Genomic DNA, 23,112 nt, shown 5'->3' on the forward strand with positions numbered 1-23,112 from the left:
GTTCATAACACACTATGCCATCGTGGATTAAAATCCTGCAGGACACACAAGGTCATCCTGCTCACGCCAGCACATGTCCAGGCCCATTTTTAGTTCACTAATGACTATCTGGATGATCAAGAGGAGGCATGAGAGAAGGTCATATAGTCAGAGAAGACCAAAATAGAACCTTTGATATAAACTCCACTCGCCATTTTTGGAGGAAGAGGAAGAACGAGCACAACCCCAAGAACACTGTCCCAACCGTGAAGCATGGTGGGAGAATCATCGCTCCTTGGGGGTGCTTTTCTACAAAGGGGACAGGACGACTGCACCATATTGAAGGGAGGATGGATGCGGTTATATATCATGAGATTTTGGCCAACAACCTTCTTTTATCAGTAAGAGCATTGAAGATAGGTCTTGGCTGGGTCTTCCAGCATGACAATGACCCAAAACACACAGCCAGGCCAACTAAGGTGTGGCTCCGTAAGAAGCATTTCAGGGTCCTGGAGTGGCCTGGAAAATCTTAGGAAAGAGCTGAAACTCAATGTTGCCCAGCGACAGCCCCGAAACCTGAAAGATCTGGAGAAGATCAGTATGGAGGGGGCCAAAATCCCTGCTGCAGTGTGAGCAAACATGGTCAAGAACTACAGGAAACATCTGACCTCTAATTACAAACAAAGGTTTCAACACCAAATATTGTTCTGTTTTTCTATTGTATCCAATACTTATTTCATGCAATAAAATGCAAATTAATTATGTAAAAATCATACAATGTGATTTTCTGGAATTTATTTTTAGATTCTGTCTCTCACAGGTGAAGTGTACCTACTGTGGTGTTGTAACCACTGAGTCCACTAGGGGGCGCTGTGTGTATGTCCCAGGAGAAAGTATGAATAGCAGAATACTGAATGGCCATTATGTATCTCAAAGTGCGTGGCTTTGGGATGGAGACTTGTGTTTATCAGCAGTGATATTGCTGAGGTGTTGCTTCAATGTATAAGGGAGAAGTTTCCAGGTAACTAGAGAGATGGGTGGGCCTGGTTACCTACAAACCCACCCAGGGGGTGTGTTTAAAGAACACTGTGGTAAAGAATGTGAGTGGTTGTAGGACCTTTAGTGAGGTCATAGCCATGTGATCACCTGTGGGAGTGGTTATGGACCATATAAGGTACCTGAGGTCTGGTCACCTGAGAGAGCGCATGGATCTGATTGGGCCATGTGGAAGGTCCCAGCAGGCCTAGGTGGAGGAAGGTGGGCTACCTTCCTGAAGACCACGTGCTGAGGCTGCTGACCCGGTGAGGCCTATGTATACTGGCTGTATGTGAGGAGGGATAACCCTCCTGTGTTTTGCTGAGGCTCCAGGACTGAGCCTGAAGTAAAGGACATTTTTTATGCTTGCTTTCGCCTGAGCTAAAGGCTATTCCTGTGTCTGGCTGCAGATAGAGCTCTGCTATGGACATTGCCCCGGCCTGTGTGTGAACAGGGCCTGAGGGAACACAGTCCAGCTAAGGACTGTTTATGTTGCTTTTGACTGCTGTGAAGGCTGGAAACCATGTTTTGTTACTGTGAGGTTTATGGAGCAAATAAACCGAAAGGACTCGTTTTAACCCTGAATGTGCCAGTGTTTACCTCCAAGACCTGCCTCAGTGGGTAATCCCCGTCCACTCACATGGTGGAACGTTACACTGCGATAAAAATTACAGACCTCTCCATTCTTTGTAGGAGGGAAAACTTGCCCTAGACCTCCACAGATATCAGATATGATAACCCATAACCACCTGAGACCTCCAGGTGTATGAAATATAACCCATAACCAACCTAGACCTCCAGCAGTACCAGATATAACCCATAACCCTTCTAGAGCTCCAGGGATAGCAAATATAACCCAGAACCACCTCAGACCTTATGGGATTCTAGATATAACTCACAACCACCCTAGACCTCCAGGGATATCATATATAACCCATAGCCACCTAAGTCCTTCAGGAATATCAAACATAACTCAACCACCTGAGACCTGCAGCGATAAAGTATAACTAATCTAGACCTCCAGGGTTACCAGATAAAACCCATAACAACCCAAGATATACAGGTATATCAGATATAACTCATAACCACCCAAGACCTCCAGGAATATTAGATATTAACTGATCCCACATATTCAACTGCAGAAAAAGGATCAGGCATACTGAAATTGATCAGGTCCGATCTGTATAATGTAGACTTGGGAATCCCCTTTATCCATTCGACAGTGAGCCGATCTTGAAGAAATCGGTGGACTTGATTGACTTTTATCCATGTACGCTCAAGCTTGAGGAGACCAATCAATCACGTTCTAATTCGAGACTCTTTTTTATTGTTATTTTTTTTTTTTTTTTTTTAATTCAAAATTTGTCTTATTACTAAATTTTGGAATTTTTTTTTTTTTTTTTTTTTTTTAATTTAAAATGTCTATACGAGTTAATTATTTTTTTTTCTGTAAAAGGTTTAACATTTATGAGATCCACTAACTTTCCTATATAATGGAAAGCAAAAAAAAAAAAAAAAGTGCCTATTAATGAGAGGGAAGAAGGAGTCGGTGGGCAGCACTCTACAGCACACCACGGCAGATGGGATGAGCGCTGGGCGAGAAGAGCCTCCAACAGATGACAAACACAGAGCGCTCCGCCATTAATCACTTACTCTGAAGGTCAATGGGAAAAGAGAGACAGGTTTTTAAAAGGGTCTCTGTCACATAGGGAAGGCTATTCTGCTACCTAAGCGCTCCAACCACGGATTATGAGAGGAGAATGTACGTGTCACAGCGCCCCATTTATCATAATCCTATGACCATTTTTCATGTTGAAATGAGATCCTTTCACAAGGAGGCTGATACAATGCCCATTGTCTCTCCTCCCCTGCTCCCTAGGTTTTTGGCTGCATTCTCTGGGACAGGATTAGATACACTTTCTTTGTTGGGCTTTGATTCTTTTTCAACGACTCCACCACTGTGGATATTGGGGTGAATGCGACCTTAGGGCTTTCTTGTCTCAGAAAGTTGGATGCAAGACAAAACTATAATACAGCCTCACACCGTGCCTCATAAAGATTACCATGGATTCACTTACCAAAAGCTATACTTATAATATTCTTCTACATATAAGCAGTATTATAGTAGTTATATTCTTGTACATAGGGGCGGTATTATAGTAGTTATATTCTTGTACATAGGGGCAGTATTATAGTAGTTATATTCTTGTACATAGGGGGCAGTATTATAGTAGTTATATTCTTGTACATTAGGGCAGTATTATAGTAGTTACATTCTTGTACATAGGGGCAGTATTATAGTAATATTCTTGTACATAGGGAGCAGTATTATAGTAGTTATATTCTTGTACATAGGGGCGGTATTATAGTAGTTATATTCTTGTACATAGGGGCAGTATTATAGTAGTTATATTCTTGTACATAGGGGGCAGTATTATAGTAGTTATATTCTTGTACATTAGGGCAGTATTATAGTAGTTACATTCTTGTACATAGGGGCAGTATTATAGTAATATTCTTGTACATAGGGAGCAGTATTATAGTAGTTATATTCTTGTACATAGGGGGCAGTATTATAGTAGTTATATTCTTGTACATAGGGGGCAGTATTATAGTAGTTATATTCTTGTACATAGGGAGCAGTATTATAGTAGTTATATTCTTGTACATAGGGGGCAGTATTATAGTAGTTATATTCTTGTACATAGGGGGCAGTATTATAGTAGTTATATTCTTGTACATAGGGGCAGTATTATAGTAGTTATATTCTTGTACATAGGGGGCAGTATTATAGTAGTTATATTCTTGTACATAGGGGGCAGTATTATAGTAGTTATATTCTTGTACATAGGAGCAGTATTATAGTAGTTATATTCTTGTACATAGGGGGCAGTATTATAGTAGTTATATTCTTGTACATAGGGAGCAGTATTATAGTAGTTATATTCTTGTACATAGGGGGCAGTATTATAGTAGTTATATTCTTGTACATAGGGAGCAGTATTATAGTAGTTATATTCTTGTACATAGGGGGCAGTATTATAGTAGTTATATTCTTGTACATAGGGGGCAGTATTATAGTAGTTATATTCTTGTACATAGGGGGCAGTATTATAGTAGTTATATTCTTGTACATAGGAGCAGTATTATAGTAGTTATATTCTTGTACATAGGGGGCAGTATTATAGTTATATTCTTGTACATAGGGGGCAGTATAATAGTAGTTATATTCTTGTGCATAGGAGCAGTATTATAGTAGTTATATTCTTGTACATAGGAGCAGTATTATAGTAGTTATATTCTTGTACATAGGGGGCAGTATTATAGTAGTTATATTCTTGTACATAGGGGGCAGTATTATAGTAGATATACTCTTGTACATAGGAGCAGTATTATAATAGTTGTATTCTTGTACATAGGGGGCAGTATAATAGTAGTTATATTCTTGTGCATAGGAGCAGTATTATAGTAGTTATATTCTTGTACATAGGAGCAGTATTATAGTAGTTATATTCTTGTACATAGGGGGCAGTATTATAGTAGTTATATTCTTGTACATAGGGGGCAGTATTATAGTTATATTCTTGTACATAGGAGCAGTATTATAATAGTTGTATTCTTGTACATAGAGGGCAGTATAATAGTAGTTATATTCTTGTGCATAGGAGCAGTATTATAGTAGTTATATTCTTGTACATAGGAGCAGTATTATAGTAGATATATTCTTGTATATAGGAGCAGTATTATAGTAGTTATATTCTTGCACATAGGAGCAGTATTATAGTAGTTATATTCTTGTATATAAGGACCAGTATTATTATATTCTTGTATATAGGGACCAGTATTATAGTAGTTATATTCTTGTATATAGGAGCAGTATTATAGTAGTTATATTCTTGTACATAGGGGGCAGTATTATAGTAGTTATATTCTTGTACATAGGGGGCAGTATTATAGTTATATTCTTGTACATAGGAGCAGTATTATAATAGTTGTATTCTTGTACATAGGGGGCAGTATAATAGTAGTTATATTCTTGTGCATAGGAGCAGTATTATAATAGTTGTATTCTTTTACATAGGGGGCAGTATTAGAGTAGTTATATTCTTGTACATAGGAGCAGTATTATAGTAGTTATATTCTTGTACATAGGAGCAGTATTATAGTAGATATATTCTTGTACATAGGAGCAGTATTATAATAGTTGTATTCTTTTACATAGGGGGCAGTATTATAGTAATTATATTCCTGTACATAGGGGGCAGTATTATAGTAGTTATATTCTTGTATATAGGAGCAGTGTTATAGTAGTTATATTCTTGTACATAGGGGGCAGTATTATAGTAGTTATATTCTTGTGCATAGGAGCAGTATTATAGTAGTTATATTCTTGTATATAGGGGCAGTATTATAGTAGTTATATTCTTGTACATAGGAGCAGTGTTGTAATAGTTGTATTCTTGTACATAGGGGGCAGTATTATAGTAGTTATATTCTTGTACATAGGACCAGTATTATAGTAGATATATTCTTGTACATAGGAAGCAGTATTATAGTAGTTATATTCCTGTACATAGGGGCAGTATTATAGTAGTTATATTCTTGTATATAGGGAGCAGTATTATAGTAGTTATATTCTTGTACATAGGGGCAGTATTATAGTAGTTATATTCTTGTACATAGGGGGCAGTATTATAGTAGTTATATTCTTGTACATAGGGGCAGTATTATAGTAGTTATATTCCTGTACATAGGAGCAGTATTATAGTAGTTATATTCTTGTACATAGGAGCAGTATTATAGTAGTTATATTCTTGTCTATACAGGTATGTATAATTTTGGACATATTTTTGTCTTTATAGGGCAGTATTATAATAGATGGAATTTGTGTAGTAAAGTAATTTGGCTAAGGTCATCCAGAGAAATGATGAATCACCCTGGAAAGAAACAAATACATTTTTGGAGACCGATGATGTGTTTAGAGCGGTCTTCACATTCCCCATGCCTCTTAGTAGCGCATACAATGTATGCAGGATAGTATGGGAGGACAATGTATAATAATGCATATAATGTGAATTTCCACCTTCATTTATTAGTAAAGGAATCCAAAGAGCGGTAAACTTTTGTGACAAGTAGCAAGTGGTGATATGATCATAACCTAACTTCTTTTAATCCATATAATTAATGGATTTCTGTAGTGGAATTACATTCTTAAAGCCGCATGTCACCAAACAGTGTCCATCAGAGGCAGCGGGAGAAATATCGACTCTAGCTCTGCTGACCTTACACTTATAGCCAAGCTGAGCTAATGAGAACTGATAAATCCGATGTCCTTCAGCAAGGAATGAACTGGACTGCAAGAGCTTCTTCATGACAGAGGAAGAGATTGTTTTGTGGAAAAAAGGATTTATTTTTCTCATATCCATCAATCTATCATGTATCTATCTTTCACATCCATCTAATATCTATGTCTCTCACGTCTATCCATTATTTAATCTTCTCTATTCCTATCTAATATCTATCGTAAACATACAGTCAAGATCTCTGGAGATGGACTTGTAACCTTGAGATTGTTGATATTGTTTGACAATTTTGTTTCTCAGGTCCTCAGACAGTTCTCTTCTCCTCTTTCTGTTCTCCATGCTCACTGTGACACACACAGACACACAATGCAAAGACTGAGTCATCTTCTCCCCTTTTTATCTGGTCTCAGGTGTGATTTTTTTTTTTTTTTTTTACTGCCCACACCAGTTACTTGCCACAGGTGAGTTTAAATGTGCATCACATGCTTGAAAGTGGTTTAACCAAGTAAAAAGAATCCAATATTGTAGGAATTAGCAATACCAAAAGTGAACATACACTCACTGGCCACTTTATTAGGTACACCATGCTAGTAACGGGTTGGACCCCCTTTTGCCTTCAGAACTGCCTCAATTCTTCGTGGCAGAGATTCAACAAGGTGCTGGAAGCATTCCTCAGAGATTTTGGACCATATTGACATGATGGCATCACACAGTTGGCGCAGATTTGTCGGCTGCACATCCCTGATGCGAATCTCCCGTTCCACCACATCCCAAAGATGCTCTATTGGATTGAGATCTGGTGACTGAGGAGGCCATTTGAGTACAGTGAACTCATTGTCATGTTCAAGAAACCAATCTGAGATGATTCGAGCTTTATGACATGGCGCATTATCCTGCTGAAAGTAGCCATCAGATGTTGGGTACATTGTGGTCATAAAGGGATGGACATGGTCAGCAACAATACTCAGGTAGGCTGTGGCGTTGCAACGATGCTCAATTGGTACCAAGGGGCCCAAAGAGTGCCAAGAAAAAATTCCCCACACCATGACACCACCACCACCAGCCTGAACCGTTGATACAAGGCAGGATGGATCCATGCTTTCATGTTGTTTACGCCAAATTCTGACCCTACCATCCGAATGTCGCAGCAGAAATCGAGACTCATCAGACCAGGCAACGTTTTTCCAATCTTCTACTGTCCAATTTCGATGAGCTTGTGCAAATTGTAGCCTCAGTTTCCTGTTCTTAGCTGAGAGGAGTGGTACCCGGTGTGGTCTTCTGCTGCTGTAGCCCATCTGCCTCAAAGTTCGACGCACTGTGCGTTCAGAGATGCTCTTCTGCCTACCTTGGTTGTAACGGGTGGCAATTTGAGTCACTGTTGCCTTTCTATCAGCTCGAACCAGTCTGCCCATTCTCCTCTGACCTCTGGCATCAACAAGGCATTTCCGGCCACAGAACTGCCGCTCACTGGATTTTTTTTCTTTTTCGGACCATTCTCTGTAAACCCTAGAGATGGCTGTGCGTGAAAATCCCAGTAGATCAGCAGTTTCTGAAATACTCAGACCAGCCCTTCTGGCACCAACAATCATGCCACGTTCAAAGGCACTCAAATCACCTTTCTTCCCCATACTGATGCTCGGTTTGAACTGCAGGAGATTGTCTTGACCATGTCTACATGCCTAAATGCACTGAGTTGCCGCCATGTGATTGGCAGATTAGAAATTAAGTCTTAACATACAGTTGGACAGGTGTACCTAATAAAGTGGCCAGTGAGTGTATAATCCCTAAAAAACTACTTTAATTTCATATAGTTATAAAAACCACCCGTTCCTAGTGAAATATTGGCAAATGCCACAATATAGACCTAAACCGAGATGCTGCAAGGCCCTACAATAAAAGTAACTGATACCTTCCTGTCCGTGGAGGTTGGCACCCTAAGGATCCCGACTTTTTGGCGCCCCCACTCAGCGAGGACTATCCCTTGCTGCCCTGTCAGTCCCTGGTAACACAGGTATGAAAACAATGACTGATAGTATAGAGATGAACAATAAGAGTGCCCTAGAGCTCATGTAAAAATCCCAGACAAATAAGTAAAAAAAATACCACATTATGACATCAAGATCCACCATATTAGAAAACAGTGCCTTAGCAATGAGGCATATATACCAGATAAGAAAGTGGCCACTTATCATTTGTGGAGTCACCTCAACGCATTTCCCCGCACCAGCGGTTCATCAGGAGGCATAACAGATGTAAAGAGTGTCCATCATGTCAGATACCAGGATGAGATGGCACCGAGGGTCAGAGAGGCCAGCCTTATATAGCCCCAGATCACTACTCAAGGGAGTAACGCCCACACAATCAAGCGTTCACATCACAAGAAACTATACATGTGGTTAATTCCACAGGTGACGCAATTTGTCACTCACATGTGCACACCAGACTTCCATGCCGTCGGGTCCCCGCGTGCGCTCCAATGAGGAGCGCAAACAAACATGGCCGCGACAGCTTCCGGTTTCCAGTGAACATCACCGGTCAATTGCGCATGCCCGGAGGCCAGCCATGGAGTGTGAGGCCAGAGACCAAAATGGCCGCGATATACATCCAATCAGGACTGCGCATGCTCCTATCCTAGCCATTGCGCGCGATACTCGCGCTGATCAAGTCCTGGAGCGCGTCATAGGTATAGCGCAGTATGGTAAACAGAGACCAGGAACCAAGATGGCCGCGATGTAGCAGATCAAAACGGCGCATGCTCATAAAATCAGAAATCAAACGCTGTATTCACACACATTTCCTCTGTATAGCGCAATATAACACCTCAAAAGCGTGACAAAAAAACATTCAATGTAACATATACATAGGGCCTGTCATGCGGATCCACCTAGTGAATTTCAGGAATGGAATATACGTGGAACATAGATAAAATATAATTTAATATTAAAGTAATACATGATATTTTAATCAAACCAACGATATGGTACACGTAACAAAACGTGTTAAGACACGCCATTATGCTCCCCCATAACTTTGAACCGGAACATTTAACAAACCAGATGATATTGAATATTATATATTAAATGAAGCAGCTATAAGACATACACTCGTTCATCCCATCTGGGGAGAGGGATTGTAGACGAAATATCCATCCACATTCCCGCCTCAAGATATTTTTATCCAAATTCCCTCCCCTCACCCTGGGCTTTATTAGTTCTATCATGTTGAAAGTGATCTCATTCAGGCGGCAATTATGAACAGCATTCATATGTCGGGCAACCGAAGTATCTCGCTTATTTTTAATGTCGCCCAAATGTTCGCCCACTCTCACTCTCAGCTCTCTAGTGGTTTTACCCACATAGTCCATAGGGCATGTGCAGGTCGCTTTATAGACTAGACCTGTTGATCTACAATTCCCAAAATCTCTAAGGCAGAAGACTCTTCCATTCGTTGCACTCGTGAATGTTTTACACTGATTCATTGTGTTACATCTGGTGCAGTTACCACATCTAAAGAAACCCAAAGGTTTTCTATCCAGCCAAGTACCCGTTGTTCCCAGTCTCTGATACAGGCTGTGTACCAGGGGATCTCCTATTGACCTTCCCTTTCTATAAGTGACACTAGGTTTTTGTGAGATAAGACCTCTCAGGTTAGGATCAGCCAAGAGAATCCCCCAATGTTTCTTGATAACTCTATATACTCTATCCGACTGTCCATCATACGTGCCAATCAGCCTCACCAGATTTTCATTAGCTACATTCCGTATCTCTTTCTTCTGGAAGAGGGAGGATCTCTCGACTTGAAAAGCCTCATCCCATGGCCCTTTTAGAACATGCGCAGGATAACCCCTAATTCTGAATCTATCATAGAGGTCACTAGCCTGTTTCCTGAAGGTACCAAGATCGGAGCAGTTTCTCCTAATCCTGAGAAACTGGCCCTTTGGTATCCCCTTCTTGAGTGCAACTGGATGATGACTCTTCCATCTCAGACTATTCGACGCAGTTGGCTTCCTGAAAGTGCATGTACCAATACTGCCATCAGGTCTCTTCAATATAGTTAGGTCCAAAAAATTGATGGCTGTGGTCTGACACTCAGATGTAAAATTAAGACCAATGGAGTTGATGTTAATACTGTCAATGAAATGGTGGAAATCAGCCTCTGAGCCAGACCAAAAAAATCAAAATGTCATCAATATATCTGGCCCAGAGGCTAAAATATGGGTTCCATCATTCCTCCGCCTCCCCAAAGATAAAGGTTTCCTCCCACCAGCCCAGGAAGACATTTGCATACGACGGGGAACATGGACTCCCCATCGCGGTCCCCCTGAGCTGGTGGAAGTACTTTGAGTCAAAGAGGAAGTAATTCCGCGTTAGGACAAACGTGAGCAACTTGATGACAAATTGATTATGTGCCTAACACTCAACTGCTCTCGTCTGTAAAAAATGGTTCACAACTTTCAAGCCACAGTCATGTGGGATAGAGCTAAATATCGCCTCTAGATCAATAGATGCCAACAGCATATCCTTCTCAATCGTGACCCCATCAAGGAGACTCAATAGATGTGATGTGTCACGCACATATGAAGGTAATGAAGTCACAAAGGGTCTCAGGATCTTATCCAAATAGATACCACTGTTCTGGGTCAGGGAATCAATTCCCGAGACAATAGGACGACCCTTCAGTGGTTCTAGCCCCTTATGTATCTTGGGCAGAGAATAGAAGATTGCTATAACCGGTGAATTTGACATCAAAAAGTGAAATTCACTATCAGAGATTAATTTATCGTCTCTCGCTCCATTCAGGATTAACAATAATTCACCCTTGAATTCCTCAGTCGGATCTCTACCCAAGATTTCATATGTGTCCCTATGATTTAAAAGGGAGTAACACATCCCTCGATATTTATCATGATCCATGAGCACTAGATTACCACCCTTATCTGAGGCTTTTATAATGATGTTAGCATTTTTTTCCAAGTTTCTCCAATGCCAGTTTTTCACCAGATGTAAGATTTGACTGGCCATGTGGATCAATATGTGGAATTTTCCGTTGATCCTCCTCCATCATTTTAGTGAAAATGTCTATACTTGTTACCTCCTTAATGGGTGGCATTCGAGTGCTCCTATTTCTCAATGTGGTAAACGGGCCTATTCCCCGCTGTTGATCATTCTCCCTCAGGAGACCAGTTAGGGCTTCCTGACCCTCCAATTCCTCCTCAGAAACCCCCAACCGGAGACACTGTTCCCGATCATGCTGTTTGAAAAAAAGCTTCCATTTTAGGTTACGTCCAAAAAGATTAATGTCTTTAACCCAATTGAAACAATTAAAAACATTCGTAGATACAAAATTTAATCCCTTCTGAAGAACACAATACTCATCCCCAGATAACACATGATGATAAATTAATTATTTGGCCTTGATCTATTATGGTCTTTTCCTCAGATTGTACCCAACTGTTGGACCCTTGTCCAAAAAAGATGGTTGCACTGAAGAGGAGGGCCCAGAGGGTGATTGGTAAGCACCCATCCCGGCACCCCTTTGCCTGTATTGATTTCTGTGTGGGCGCCATCTCGTTCTGCTATGCCCCCCTCTTCCCCTAAATGTATTGGAGTTATCAGTGCATTCAGTATCAGAGGTATCAATATCTGAAGAAGACACTTCTGTAGAATAACCCCCTTGATACTCGTACGCTCTATTGTCCTTAAACTCAGCGAGATCCCGGGTAAATTGAGAATGCTTCCTATCCTTCAGATTTAACTGAAACTTTTCCACTGATGTTTGAAGGCTAGTTTCTCTTTTAACAAACTCAGGGTCAGATTTAAGTTTTTGTACTTTTTCAATCAACCCGTTAAGTCTCTTTGTAGAGTCCTCAAACAACTTCTCCTCAATAAGAAGTTGCATAAACCGAATAGATGATTCAATCGACTCGTTTGTCCAAGCTGACAATAGGTGTGGGTTTGCAGTTCTAGGTGAAGGTTGTATATTTATGCGCAGGCCCTTAGGTACTATCCTATTTTTATATAGTTCTCTAGGCCCCTTATTTCCCACCAAGACTTAATATTTTCTTTATAGACCAAATAGAGTTCCTTGAACAGAGTTTTCAAAGAATGGTTTTCCGTACTATCTGCAATAGGGATAGTGGTAAAAACCTGGTTTTCGTCCTGTGCCCACAAGTCTGTATTGATGGGGGTAGACAAAAAGCTGGCCATGTCAGTATATTTCAACTAAGTAAAGACCATCTTGGTTCCTGGTCTCTGTTTACCATACTGTGCTATACATATGACGCGCTCCAGGACTTGATCGGCGTGAGTATCGCGCGCAATGACTATGATAGGGGCATGCGCAGTCCTGATTGGCTGTATATCGCAGCCATTTTGGTCTCTGGCCTCACACTCCATGGCTGGCTTCCGGGCATGCTCAATTGACCGGTGATGTTCACTGGAAACCGGAAGCTGTCGCGGCCATGTTTGTTTGCTTTCCTCATTGGAGCGCACGCGGGGACCCGACGGCATGGAAGTCTGGTGTGCACATGTGAGTGACAAATTGCGTCACCTGTGGAATTAACCACATGTATAGTTTCTTGTGATGTGAACGCTTGATTGTGTGGGGGTTACTCATTTGAGTAGTGATCTGGGGCTATATAAGGCTGGCCTCTCTGACCCTCGGTGCCACCTCATCCTGGTATCTGACATGATGGACACTCTTTACATCTGTTATGCCTCCTGATGAACCGCTGGTGCGGGGAAACACGTTGAGGTGACTCCACAAATGATAAGTGGCCACTTTCTTATCTGGTATATACAGTGGGGCAAAAAAGTATTTAGTCAGTCAGCAATAGTGCAAGTTCCACCACTTAAAAAGATGAGAGGCGTCTGTAATTTACATCATAGGTAGACCTCAACTATGGGAGACAAACTGAGAAAAAAAAAATCCAGAAAATCACATTGTCTGTTTTTTTTTTCCATTTTATTTGCATATTATGGTGGAAAATAAGTATTTGGTCAGAAACAAAATTTCATCTCAATACTTTGTGATATATCCTTTGTTGGCAATGACAGTGGTCAAACGTTTTCTGTAAGTCTTCACAAGGTTGCCACACACTGTTGTTGGTATGTTGGCCCATTCCTCCATGCAGATCTCCTCTAGAGCAGTGATGTTTTTGGCTTTTCGCTTGGCAACACGGACTTTCAACTCCCTCCAAAGGTTTTCTATAGGGTTGAGATCTGGAGACTGGCTAGGCCACTCCAGGACCTTGAAATGCTTCTTACGAAGCCACTCCTTCGTTGCCCTCGCGGTGTGCTTTGGATCATTGTCATGTTGAAAGACCCAGCCACGTTTCATCTTCAATGCCCTTGCTGATGGAAGGAGGTTTGCACTCAAAATCTCACGATACATGGCCCCATTCATTCTTTCATGTACCCGGATCAGTCGTCCTGGCCCCTTTGCAGAGAAACAGCCCCAAAGCATGATGTTTCCACCACCATGCTTTACAGTAGGTATGGTGTTTGATGGATGCAACTCAGTATTCTTTTTCCTCCAAACACGACAAGTTGTGTTTCTACCAAACAGTTCCAGTTTGGTTTCATCAGACCATAGGACATTCTCCCAAAACTCCTCTGGATCATCCAAATGCTCTCTAGCAAACTTCAGACGGGCCCGGACATGTACAGGCTTAAGCAGTGGGACACGTCTGGCACTGCAGGATCTGAGTCCATGGTGGCGTAGTGTGTTACTTATGGTAGGCCTTGTTACATTGGTCCCAGCTCTCTGCAGTTCATTCACTAGGTCCCCCCGCGTGGTTCTGGGATTTTTGCTCACCGTTCTTGTGATCATTCTGACCCCACGGGGTGGGATTTTGCGTGGAGCACCAGATCGAGGGAGATTATCAGTGGTCTTGTATGTCTTCCATTTTCTAATTATTGCTCCCACAGTTGATTTCTTCACTCCAAGCTGGTTGGCTATTGCAGATTCAGTCTTCCCAGCCTGGTGCAGGGCTACAATTTTGTTTCTGGTGTCCTTTGACAGCTCTTTGGTCTTCACCATAGTGGAGTTTGGAGTCAGACTGTTTGAGGGTGTGCACAGGTGTCTTTTTGTACTGATAACAAGTTTAAACAGGTGCCATTACTACAGGTAATGAGTGGAGGAAAGAGGAGACTCTTAAAGAAGAAGTTACAGGTCTGTGAGAGCCAGAAATCTTGATTGCTTGTTTCTGACCAAATACTTATTTTCCACCATAATATGCAAATAAAATGAAAAAAAAAAAAACAGACAATGTGATTTTCTGGATTTTTTTTTCTCAGTTTGTCTCCCATAGTTGAGGTCTACCTATGATGTAAATTACAGACGCCTCTCATCTTTTTAAGTGGTGGAACTTGCACTATTGCTGACTGACTAAATACTTTTTTGCCCCACTGTATGCCTCATTGCTAAGGCACGGTATTCTAATATGGTGGATCTTGATGTCATGATGTGGTATTTTTTTGCTTATTTGTCTGGGATTTTTACATGAGCTCTAGGGCACTCTTATTATTCATCTCTATACTAGCAGTCATTGTTTTCATACCTGTGTTACCAGGGACTGACAGGGCAGCAAGGGAGAGTCCTCGCTGAGTGGGGGCGCAAAAAAAAAAAAAAAAAAAAAAAATCGGGATCCTTAGGGTGCCAACCTCCTCGGACAGGAAGGTATCAGTTGAGTTTATTGTAGGGCCTTGCAGCATCTCAGTTTAGGTCTATATTGTGGCATTTGCCAATATTTCACTGGGAACGGGTGGTTTTTATAACTATATGAAATTAAAAGTTGAAAGTGGTTTACCCACAATTTTGGAAACGTGCCAACAATTTTGTCTGAACAATTTTGGGGGTTGTGTGTGAAATTATGTCTGGTGTTTTTATGTTGTTCCAATACACACAGAGGAAATAAACATGTGTGTAACAAAACGCGTCATTGCAATAATTTTGTGGGAGAAATAATTCATTTTCTGGAACAATTTCAAGGGTGTCAACACTTTCGGCCATGACTGCATCTATTTATCCCATATCCACCCATACCACAACTATCTAGCTTATCCATCTGTCCCTTATCTATCTCGTAGCTATCCATTCATCTGTATCTATCTATGTGTATCACATTGCTGAGCTTCCATAGTGTGAATCTCGCCAACATGTCTACATTGAGAATCCGGGAGTCCAATGAAGCATTATCCTGGCACCTCTGCATGAAGAACGGACCCTACTCTGCAGTTATGACAGGTCGCCCCCTCCTTACTATAAGATCCAAGAATCTTTTTGTTTTTCCATCTCGGAATGTTTTGCTGTCTCTGGCTCTGGACTCCTTCAGCTGTGTCCGCTCCCCACTCTTTTGTATTCTCATCCATCCTTCTGGCTTCTGTTCCAATTTTGCCAAGAACAAAACATCCTAAACGGTCTTTCTTGTATTTAATTCAATTAATGGGGAATAATGTATAAAAAAACAACCGCATATGAGAACCGCACTGCCGTTAATGACAGATTTCCAGTTTTGCCCTTTTACCTTCTTCACAGTTCTCTCCTTTGTAGCCGGGGTTGCAGATGCAGGTGCCAATAATGCAGGTACCGTGATTACTGCAGGTCACGTCAATACACTGATTGGTGGGGACATCACACTCGGCACCTTTCCAGCCGCTGTGGCAGAGACATCGCCCCTTCATGTACTGTCCATTACCGCTGCATAACACCGGGCAGGATGCTGGGGAAAAATGGGGTATATTATAAAGAACAACCACCACAACAGTCTAGTAAAAACCATCACACTCCAGACAACTTGTTACAACCCTCTAGGCACAGTCCTCATCGCTGTTTGAAGGGTGTTCCAATAGTCCAAATAGTGGTCTCTGACCGCCCACCACTGATAGACGGCATAGGATAAAGGCAAACCTTACCAAAATAAAAAACACTGCCCCTTTCCAGGAGAGTTTCACACTTGCACACTCAAAACTATCCATAAGAGGACATCTTTGTGGCACCATCGCACACCACACTCCTAACTTCACATAAGATGAGGTTCTTGGGACCCCATCTTATACCCAAGTCAAAAACACTCACAACAGGAGGTCCTGGTGACCCCATCACACACTACTGGCCTGATCATTTATAACACGAGGTCCAAGAAATCTCACCACACGGCACACTCCTAACGACTCACAGCAGGTTGTCCTAGGAGCCCATTGCACACTACTGTCCTAACTACAGGAAGTTCTAGAAATCTCATCCCATGTAACGTTCTTAACTTCCCATAAGAAGAGGTTCCCGTGACTCCATCTTATACCCAAGTCCAAAACACTCATAACAGGAGATCCTGGTGACCCTCCCCATCCCACTATCATAATCATTAATAACAGGAGGTCCTACACCACACTCCTAACCACTCATTATAGCAAGTCCTAGGCACCCATCGCACACCACACTCTTAACCTCTCCATAAGAGGAAGTCCTGGTGATCCTGTCACCTCAATAGAAACCATTAATAAGAGAAAGTCCTGGCGACCCTTTCCCACGCTACAGTTATAGTCTCTCCTAGCAGGAGGTCCTGGCGACCCTGTACTATACTATAATCACTGTGACGACACAGTTTATTCTTAAAAAGGGAACCTGTCACCTGTTTTGGCCGCTATAAGATGCGGCCACAGGCCTTCAGGGATTATCTACAGCATTCTGTAATGCTGTAGATATGCCCCCCCAGTCCGACCTGAAAGATAAGAAAAATACGTTTTATTGTACTCACCTGGGGGGGGGGGGCGTCCGGTGCAGTCCGGGTCCGGCGCCTTCCATCATCTTACGCCGCCGCCCTCCTGCTTGCTTCATCTCTCCCAACATCGCGCTTCTGCGCAGGCGTACTTCTCTGCCCTGTTGAAGGCAGAGCAAAGTACTGCAGTGCGCAGGCACCGGGAAAGGTCAGGGAGGCCCAGCACCTGCACACTGCAGTACTTTGCTTTCCAGATCTGCGACACCCATCGGACCGGACCGCAACGCACTGAACCGCGCCCCCCCGGGGAGTATAATAAAACTTATTTTTCTTCTCTTTCAGGTTAGATCGGTGGCTTATCTACAGCATTATAGAATGCTGTAGATAAGCCCTGAAAGGCGGTGACCGCATCTTATAGCGGCCAAAACAGCTGACAGGTTCCCTTTAATTATACCAGGCTTACTGTTCAGCATCACCCTGTGTTGTCCGAATAGTATTCGGCCCCCGAGGAAGGAGTAGGGGCGTTCAGTTGGATCAGCCTTCGTCCATCCGGTCTTTCTAAATACAACCAGGCCACTGGAAAAGAGCACCTGCGGACCCTCGTGCCTCCACAGTCAAAATGACTCATAACAGGAGGTAATAGTGACTTCATTCCACAGCACTCTTCTAACCAAACATAACAGAAGGTCCTGGTGATCCCATCCCACATCACAGTCAAAACCACTCATAAAAGGTAGTCATGGTGACCACATACCACATCAGACTGCACAACTTGTAATAGTAGGTCCTATTCACCCCAACCAACACTACGGTCCTAAACACTCATAACAGTAGTGCCTGGAGATGCATCCTACATCAGACTCTGTGCCATTCGTAACAGAAGGTCCTGGTAACCCCATGCAACACCAGACTCTGCACCACTAGTAAAAGAAGGTCCTGGTAACCCATCCCAGACAAAACTCCGGACCACTAGTAAAAGATGTAAAAAAATTAAGATTTTGGTGCAGTGGTAAAAGGTGACCAGTATGTAGGTTTCTCTTGTAGTTGGAGATGGCACCAGAGGAGAAAGAGCTCGGGAGATGAGCAGGTTAACGTAAGTATAACAATTTGGCAAGATGTGGTGCGCTGCCCAAAAGAGGTTAAGAGTTGAATAATTGGCAAATAAAATTACCTTTATTAGATTCCACATTAGATCAAAAAACGGTTTCTGGACAGGAGCCTTCGTCAAGAAGTCTTTGTCTGCACCACTCGTAACAGGCGGTCCTGGTGACCCCATACAATAATCCACCTATAACTGTAGGTTATGCTAACCCTATCCCATACCATCTCTCATCAGGCCTTAAAGAAGCCAAAAGGGACTGCCTCTATGGCGCACACTACGCCAACTTACCTCCAATATTTCTCCCTAAAACAAAAAAAAAACAAAACTTTTTTTTCTTACCTCTTCCACAGTCTGGTCCAAGAAATCCCAAGAAGCAGTGGCAGTTTCCAGCCACACATTCTCCGTTTCCGTAACAGTTACTGGGACAGTCATCCACCGACTCTACAATAGAAAAAAGTATACAAATTGAAAAAAATATATATTTTCCTAAAATCTGTACAGAGATAAAGACGTAAATGGAGTTAATTCAGTTTTCCAAAGAACAGTAGTATGGAATACCCTAAGGAACTGGTAACATCTAAAACTCCTTCTGTGGCTCCAAGGAGTAGAGAAGGACCCAAGCTTAGGTTGACCTCAACCACAGTACCTTCTCCTATGATATCGGGCAGCTTATTGGGCCCTAGGTCCCTGACTTACATATTCTATTCCTTCTCTATACCTTAAGTGCCTTTTTAGTCATTATAGTTTATAACAGATGTCCAAGTTTCATTCTTCTCCAAGTGTTCTAGACAAAATGCCCTTCCTCCATGGTCATTCGTTAGTACGCAAAGGCTCCACTTTGGGAAGAAGACGGATTTTCCGAGAGAGTGTAATACGTCGCCGCAGCTTCATTATCAGTATTGTGACACAACAAGAGAGCAATTCCCCGAGAAGAGTGAAAAAATAGAAAGAGATTCTGCAGCCTATCATTTCAGAGACCATCAGTGTTAAATAGATGTCAGACGCAGTTGTCAGGAAAATTGCAAAAAGTAAAAGGTAGGAACTTGTGTTTTCCATTAAAGCACTTCAAAAAGGCTAAAAGGTTACACCACCTATTAATTTATTGATCCATCTTGCATTTTCCAGGCTGTACATGTGATTGTGATCATTGGGGAAGCTGACCATGCTGACCCCGGCATAATATCCATTCATGACATTCCTACCCGCCCTGCCGACTCACATGTAATGAATTCCTAAAGTGTTGTTGGAGCTGTCACATTTCTCTCTGATGGGTTGTGTATTGTAAGAAAAAAAAAAAATTGCTGTGAAATTGAAATCAGGTTCAGAGTAGAAACAAAAAAACAAAACAGGAATTCTGAGAATTTTCGGCTTCAAGCTGCAAATCGAAAGCAGCAAAAATATTCTATGTAGCAGTATTATAGAATTTTTTACATAAAAGGGGCAAGAATGTACAAAAATCCTGAAGCTAACATTGAAAAATACAGTAATCCAAAATATGGTGTCGAAAAGAAAAGGAGCCTAATATACAGACACAATCTCCCTCTCCGATGCTGGTCCATGCCACAAGATTCCTCCCCAATTGAGAGAATAGAAGGTTTTGCTTCTTTGCCCAAGTTATGGTGGACTAAAATATGGGTTCAAAAAGAAGAGAAGCTTGGTAGGCAGAGACTGAAATTGATCATCCTTTCTGGTGCTGATTCATGCCACCGTATCCCTCACCAAATGAGACAATAAGACTTGCGTCTTTGCCCAAGTTATGTAGGACTAAAATATAAGTCTGGAAAGAAAGAAGCTCTGTAGGAAAAAAAAAACAAACTAAAATTGGTGACAATTTCTGGTGCTGGTTAATGCCGCTACATCCCTCATCAATTCAGATTGTACGTTTTTCTTCTTCATTGCTCAAGTGAGTTGTACGAAGAAAAAATTTCTCACAACCATGCAATGGCTAAGAAAAAGCCAACTGTTATGAATAGGTCACCGAGGAGGATAGCCAGGGAATAAGCTAGGCACCCAGAAAACCAGAAAGGTCGGTAACTAAGCGGATTGCAGACCCCTAAAACTAACACCACAATTAGAATTAGCCATGGGACGTACCTACGATGCCCTAGACGCCTCGGCACAGCCAAAGAGTTAACTAAGCCTAAAACAAGAAAGGGGTAAGCTAAACTGCCCCAAAGGAATAGATAGCCCCCAAACATATATTGCCGGTGAGACAAGATGAGGCACAAACACAGGTAGAAAATAGAGTAAGCAAATGATGAGGCCCAAACTGTCTTGATAGAACAGGACAGGAAAGATACTGTCTGCAATCACGCAAAAAACCCTAAGAAAAATCCAACACGTCTGATATGCAAAAATACAGAGGCCACACGACCTCTCCCCCACTAGATCAGCATTCTGGCGTGAACTGGAAGCAAAGCAAAAGATACTGATATAACAGGGGACTAGTAATACTGAACAGACTGACATGAGCTGTGGCATATGGAACGGGGTCCAGCACTGGTCCCAGCAGGGAACAAGGCTGAACTCGCACCAGCAAAGCAGAAATCAGAGAAAGGGAAAAACTGGATCAAATGCAAAAAGATTCCAGCAAACAAATAACTTATCTGAACGACGCAGGACCAAGCAGGGGGCAAGCGGTCTTCAAAATGCACAGGAAGAAAACCAAATCACCAGGAACAACTGAGGGAAGCTTGCTGACTTAAATCTTCCCAGTCTGTAACACCTGACCTCCAATCATCTTGTTCAGGTGATTGACCTCTGTCAACCCAACCAGCTTGCTGACTTAAATCTTCCCAGTCTGTAACACCTGACATCCAATCATCTTGTTCAGGTGATTGACCTCTGTCAACCCAACCAGCTCCATTACTCACAGCAACCACCAGAGGGAGCCCAAACTCAGAAGTCAGGTCACAAGTGTTCACAACAGCTGACAGAAGGACCCTTCTCTTTTTTTTTCCTTTTTAGGGCTTTACAGCTGCCTCATGAACTTGCTTAATGGCGCCTTTGTCTTTGATATTCCCAGGATGAGATCTTCTGACCCGTCGACCAAAATGACACAATGACGAGGGATCCAAAATGTAGTGAACGACGACGTCCTGGTATTGTTTTCTAGTGAAAAAAATTAAATAAAAGTGGCACAGTGGGGAGAATTTAACGCAAATATGTCTAATATGGCTCATTTTAAGGTCAAAACAAAAAATATAAGCAATCTACATCATGAGTAAATCTCTATGATACATAGAAAGTCCACTGAGGAGAGAACTCTTCGGCAAGCTCCATTCCAAAACAGGAGAGTTCCAAACAAAAATGTGCTACCTCGAAATGTCCTTATGGGGTTTTTGGAAATGGGTTTACTATCACTTATGATTTCCAGTATGGAAGTCATGCTACATTTAGGCTACTTTCACACATCAGTTTTTTGCCGTCAGGCAGGATCCGGCTATTTTTAGAAAAAAACGGATCCGGCATAAATTTTGGAGAACTGTAGAAACGGATCCGTTTTTTTGCTGGATCCGTCTAGCAGGTTATATCTGTTCCTGGGGGCTGGCCAATTGGATCTGAGCATGCGCAGACTTAAAAAAAAAACGGATCCGGTGGCTGGATCCGTCTTTTTCTGGATCCGGCGCATTCCGGCGCCCATAGACTTTCATTGTAGCAAAAAGCTGGAAGCGCCGGATCCGGCGCTTCCGGCTTATTCGCCGGAGACAAAAAACGTTACAGTAGCCGTTTTTTCCAGACGCCGGAATGAGACAAGTTGCCGGATCCGGCAAAAAACGGATGAAACGCAATGCCATCCGGCACGATCCGGCGCTAATGCAAGTCAATGGGGAAAAACTGGATCCGGCATTGCATTTTGCCGGATACGGTTTTACAAAAAAAAGCCGGATCGCACCTGAAGGCAAAAAACTGATGTGTGAAAGAGGCCTTACAGGTAATAGAGCTTCAGTCAAAGAACCAGGGAGCACCAAGGAGGTGAAACCCCAGACAGATCCCTCAGCTTCCACCACTTCTGATCCTTATCTCCACTTATTCCCCATATCCTGATGTTTGTACTAATTCCAAGCAGAGCTGAACACCGCATATGGAATATATTAGCTGAGAAATCCAAGCCTTCAATCTGGCTCTTTGAGAACTACAAGACGCCTTCTCTTTAAAGTGGTTTGTGATGGACAACCGAGACATGTTCCGATGCGATACAGAGGAAAAACAAGGCACTAGCAACACAGATCCTTCCCTCCTATTAGGGCATTTACTACAAATCTGAAAACTTGGAGGTAATACTTAACATATGCGAAGGGATCCAATGATTAGTGGGGCTTAGTTAAAGAAACATGAGCTTCTAATAGAAAGCTTTATAAGAGCAGCAGCTGATATCTTTCACACTTATCGATGGAAAATGTCTCTGAACGTTCTACACGCTGGAGATGTATAGAAATTAGTGATCACACGTAGACTAGACTTGCAGAACACCATTGATAAGCTGCTCCAAAATTCTGAAATGGCAAATAACAGGGAATTATAGTGTTCTTTTTTCTGTATAACAAATGCAGATAAGAATGCCTTTAGACTCAAAGTTCCCTTGGATATAAGGTCCATCAAGACTCCATTTATGAACAATACTACAAAGTAACACAACCTTGTTTTCCTCCTTTGGGATGAAGACTATACACAGACACAGGAACATGGAAGATCTTTACACACGTCTCACCATCGATGACATGACATGCCACCAAATAAACACAGAAGGTAAGTACTCAATTACTTGACAGTTTAATAGAAAGGAACCATCAATCCCATGATACCAAGTCACTGGGAATGGACTTCAAAGATCAACGTCTTAGTCGTTGGATAGACCGGAACATCAAGAAGTTTAACTCCAACACAACTAGTCTCAACCAATTTTATTCTTTTTAAGCAGAAAGAATCCAAGGCTGTGTGGCCACTTATTATTCCATGCAGCTTTCCAAAGCTAC

At 42.0% G+C, this 23,112-nt stretch overlaps 1 protein-coding gene across 6 annotated transcripts in view; it reads right to left on the reverse strand.

Moving 5' to 3' along the window:
• LOC141084475 (teneurin-4-like) overlaps nucleotides 1-23,112 on the reverse strand; it is a 1,565,389-nt gene that overhangs the window by 16,876 nt on the left and 1,525,401 nt on the right. For all 6 annotated transcript variants that reach the window (XM_073569175.1, XM_073569176.1, XM_073569174.1 and 3 more), the window contains 2 exons: nucleotides 18,476-18,577; nucleotides 15,844-16,038 (listed from right to left, as the gene is read on the reverse strand). In XM_073569175.1, the coding sequence (XP_073425276.1) occupies nucleotides 15,844-16,038; nucleotides 18,476-18,577 (297 nt within the window). The remainder of the gene's footprint in view (nucleotides 1-15,843; nucleotides 16,039-18,475; nucleotides 18,578-23,112) is intronic.

The sequence above is a fragment of the Dendrobates tinctorius genome, unplaced genomic scaffold (genome assembly GCF_039654945.1).
Source record: "Dendrobates tinctorius isolate UK_male_01 unplaced genomic scaffold, ASM3965494v1 ptg000023l, whole genome shotgun sequence".
Taxonomy (NCBI): domain Eukaryota; kingdom Metazoa; phylum Chordata; class Amphibia; order Anura; family Dendrobatidae; genus Dendrobates; species Dendrobates tinctorius.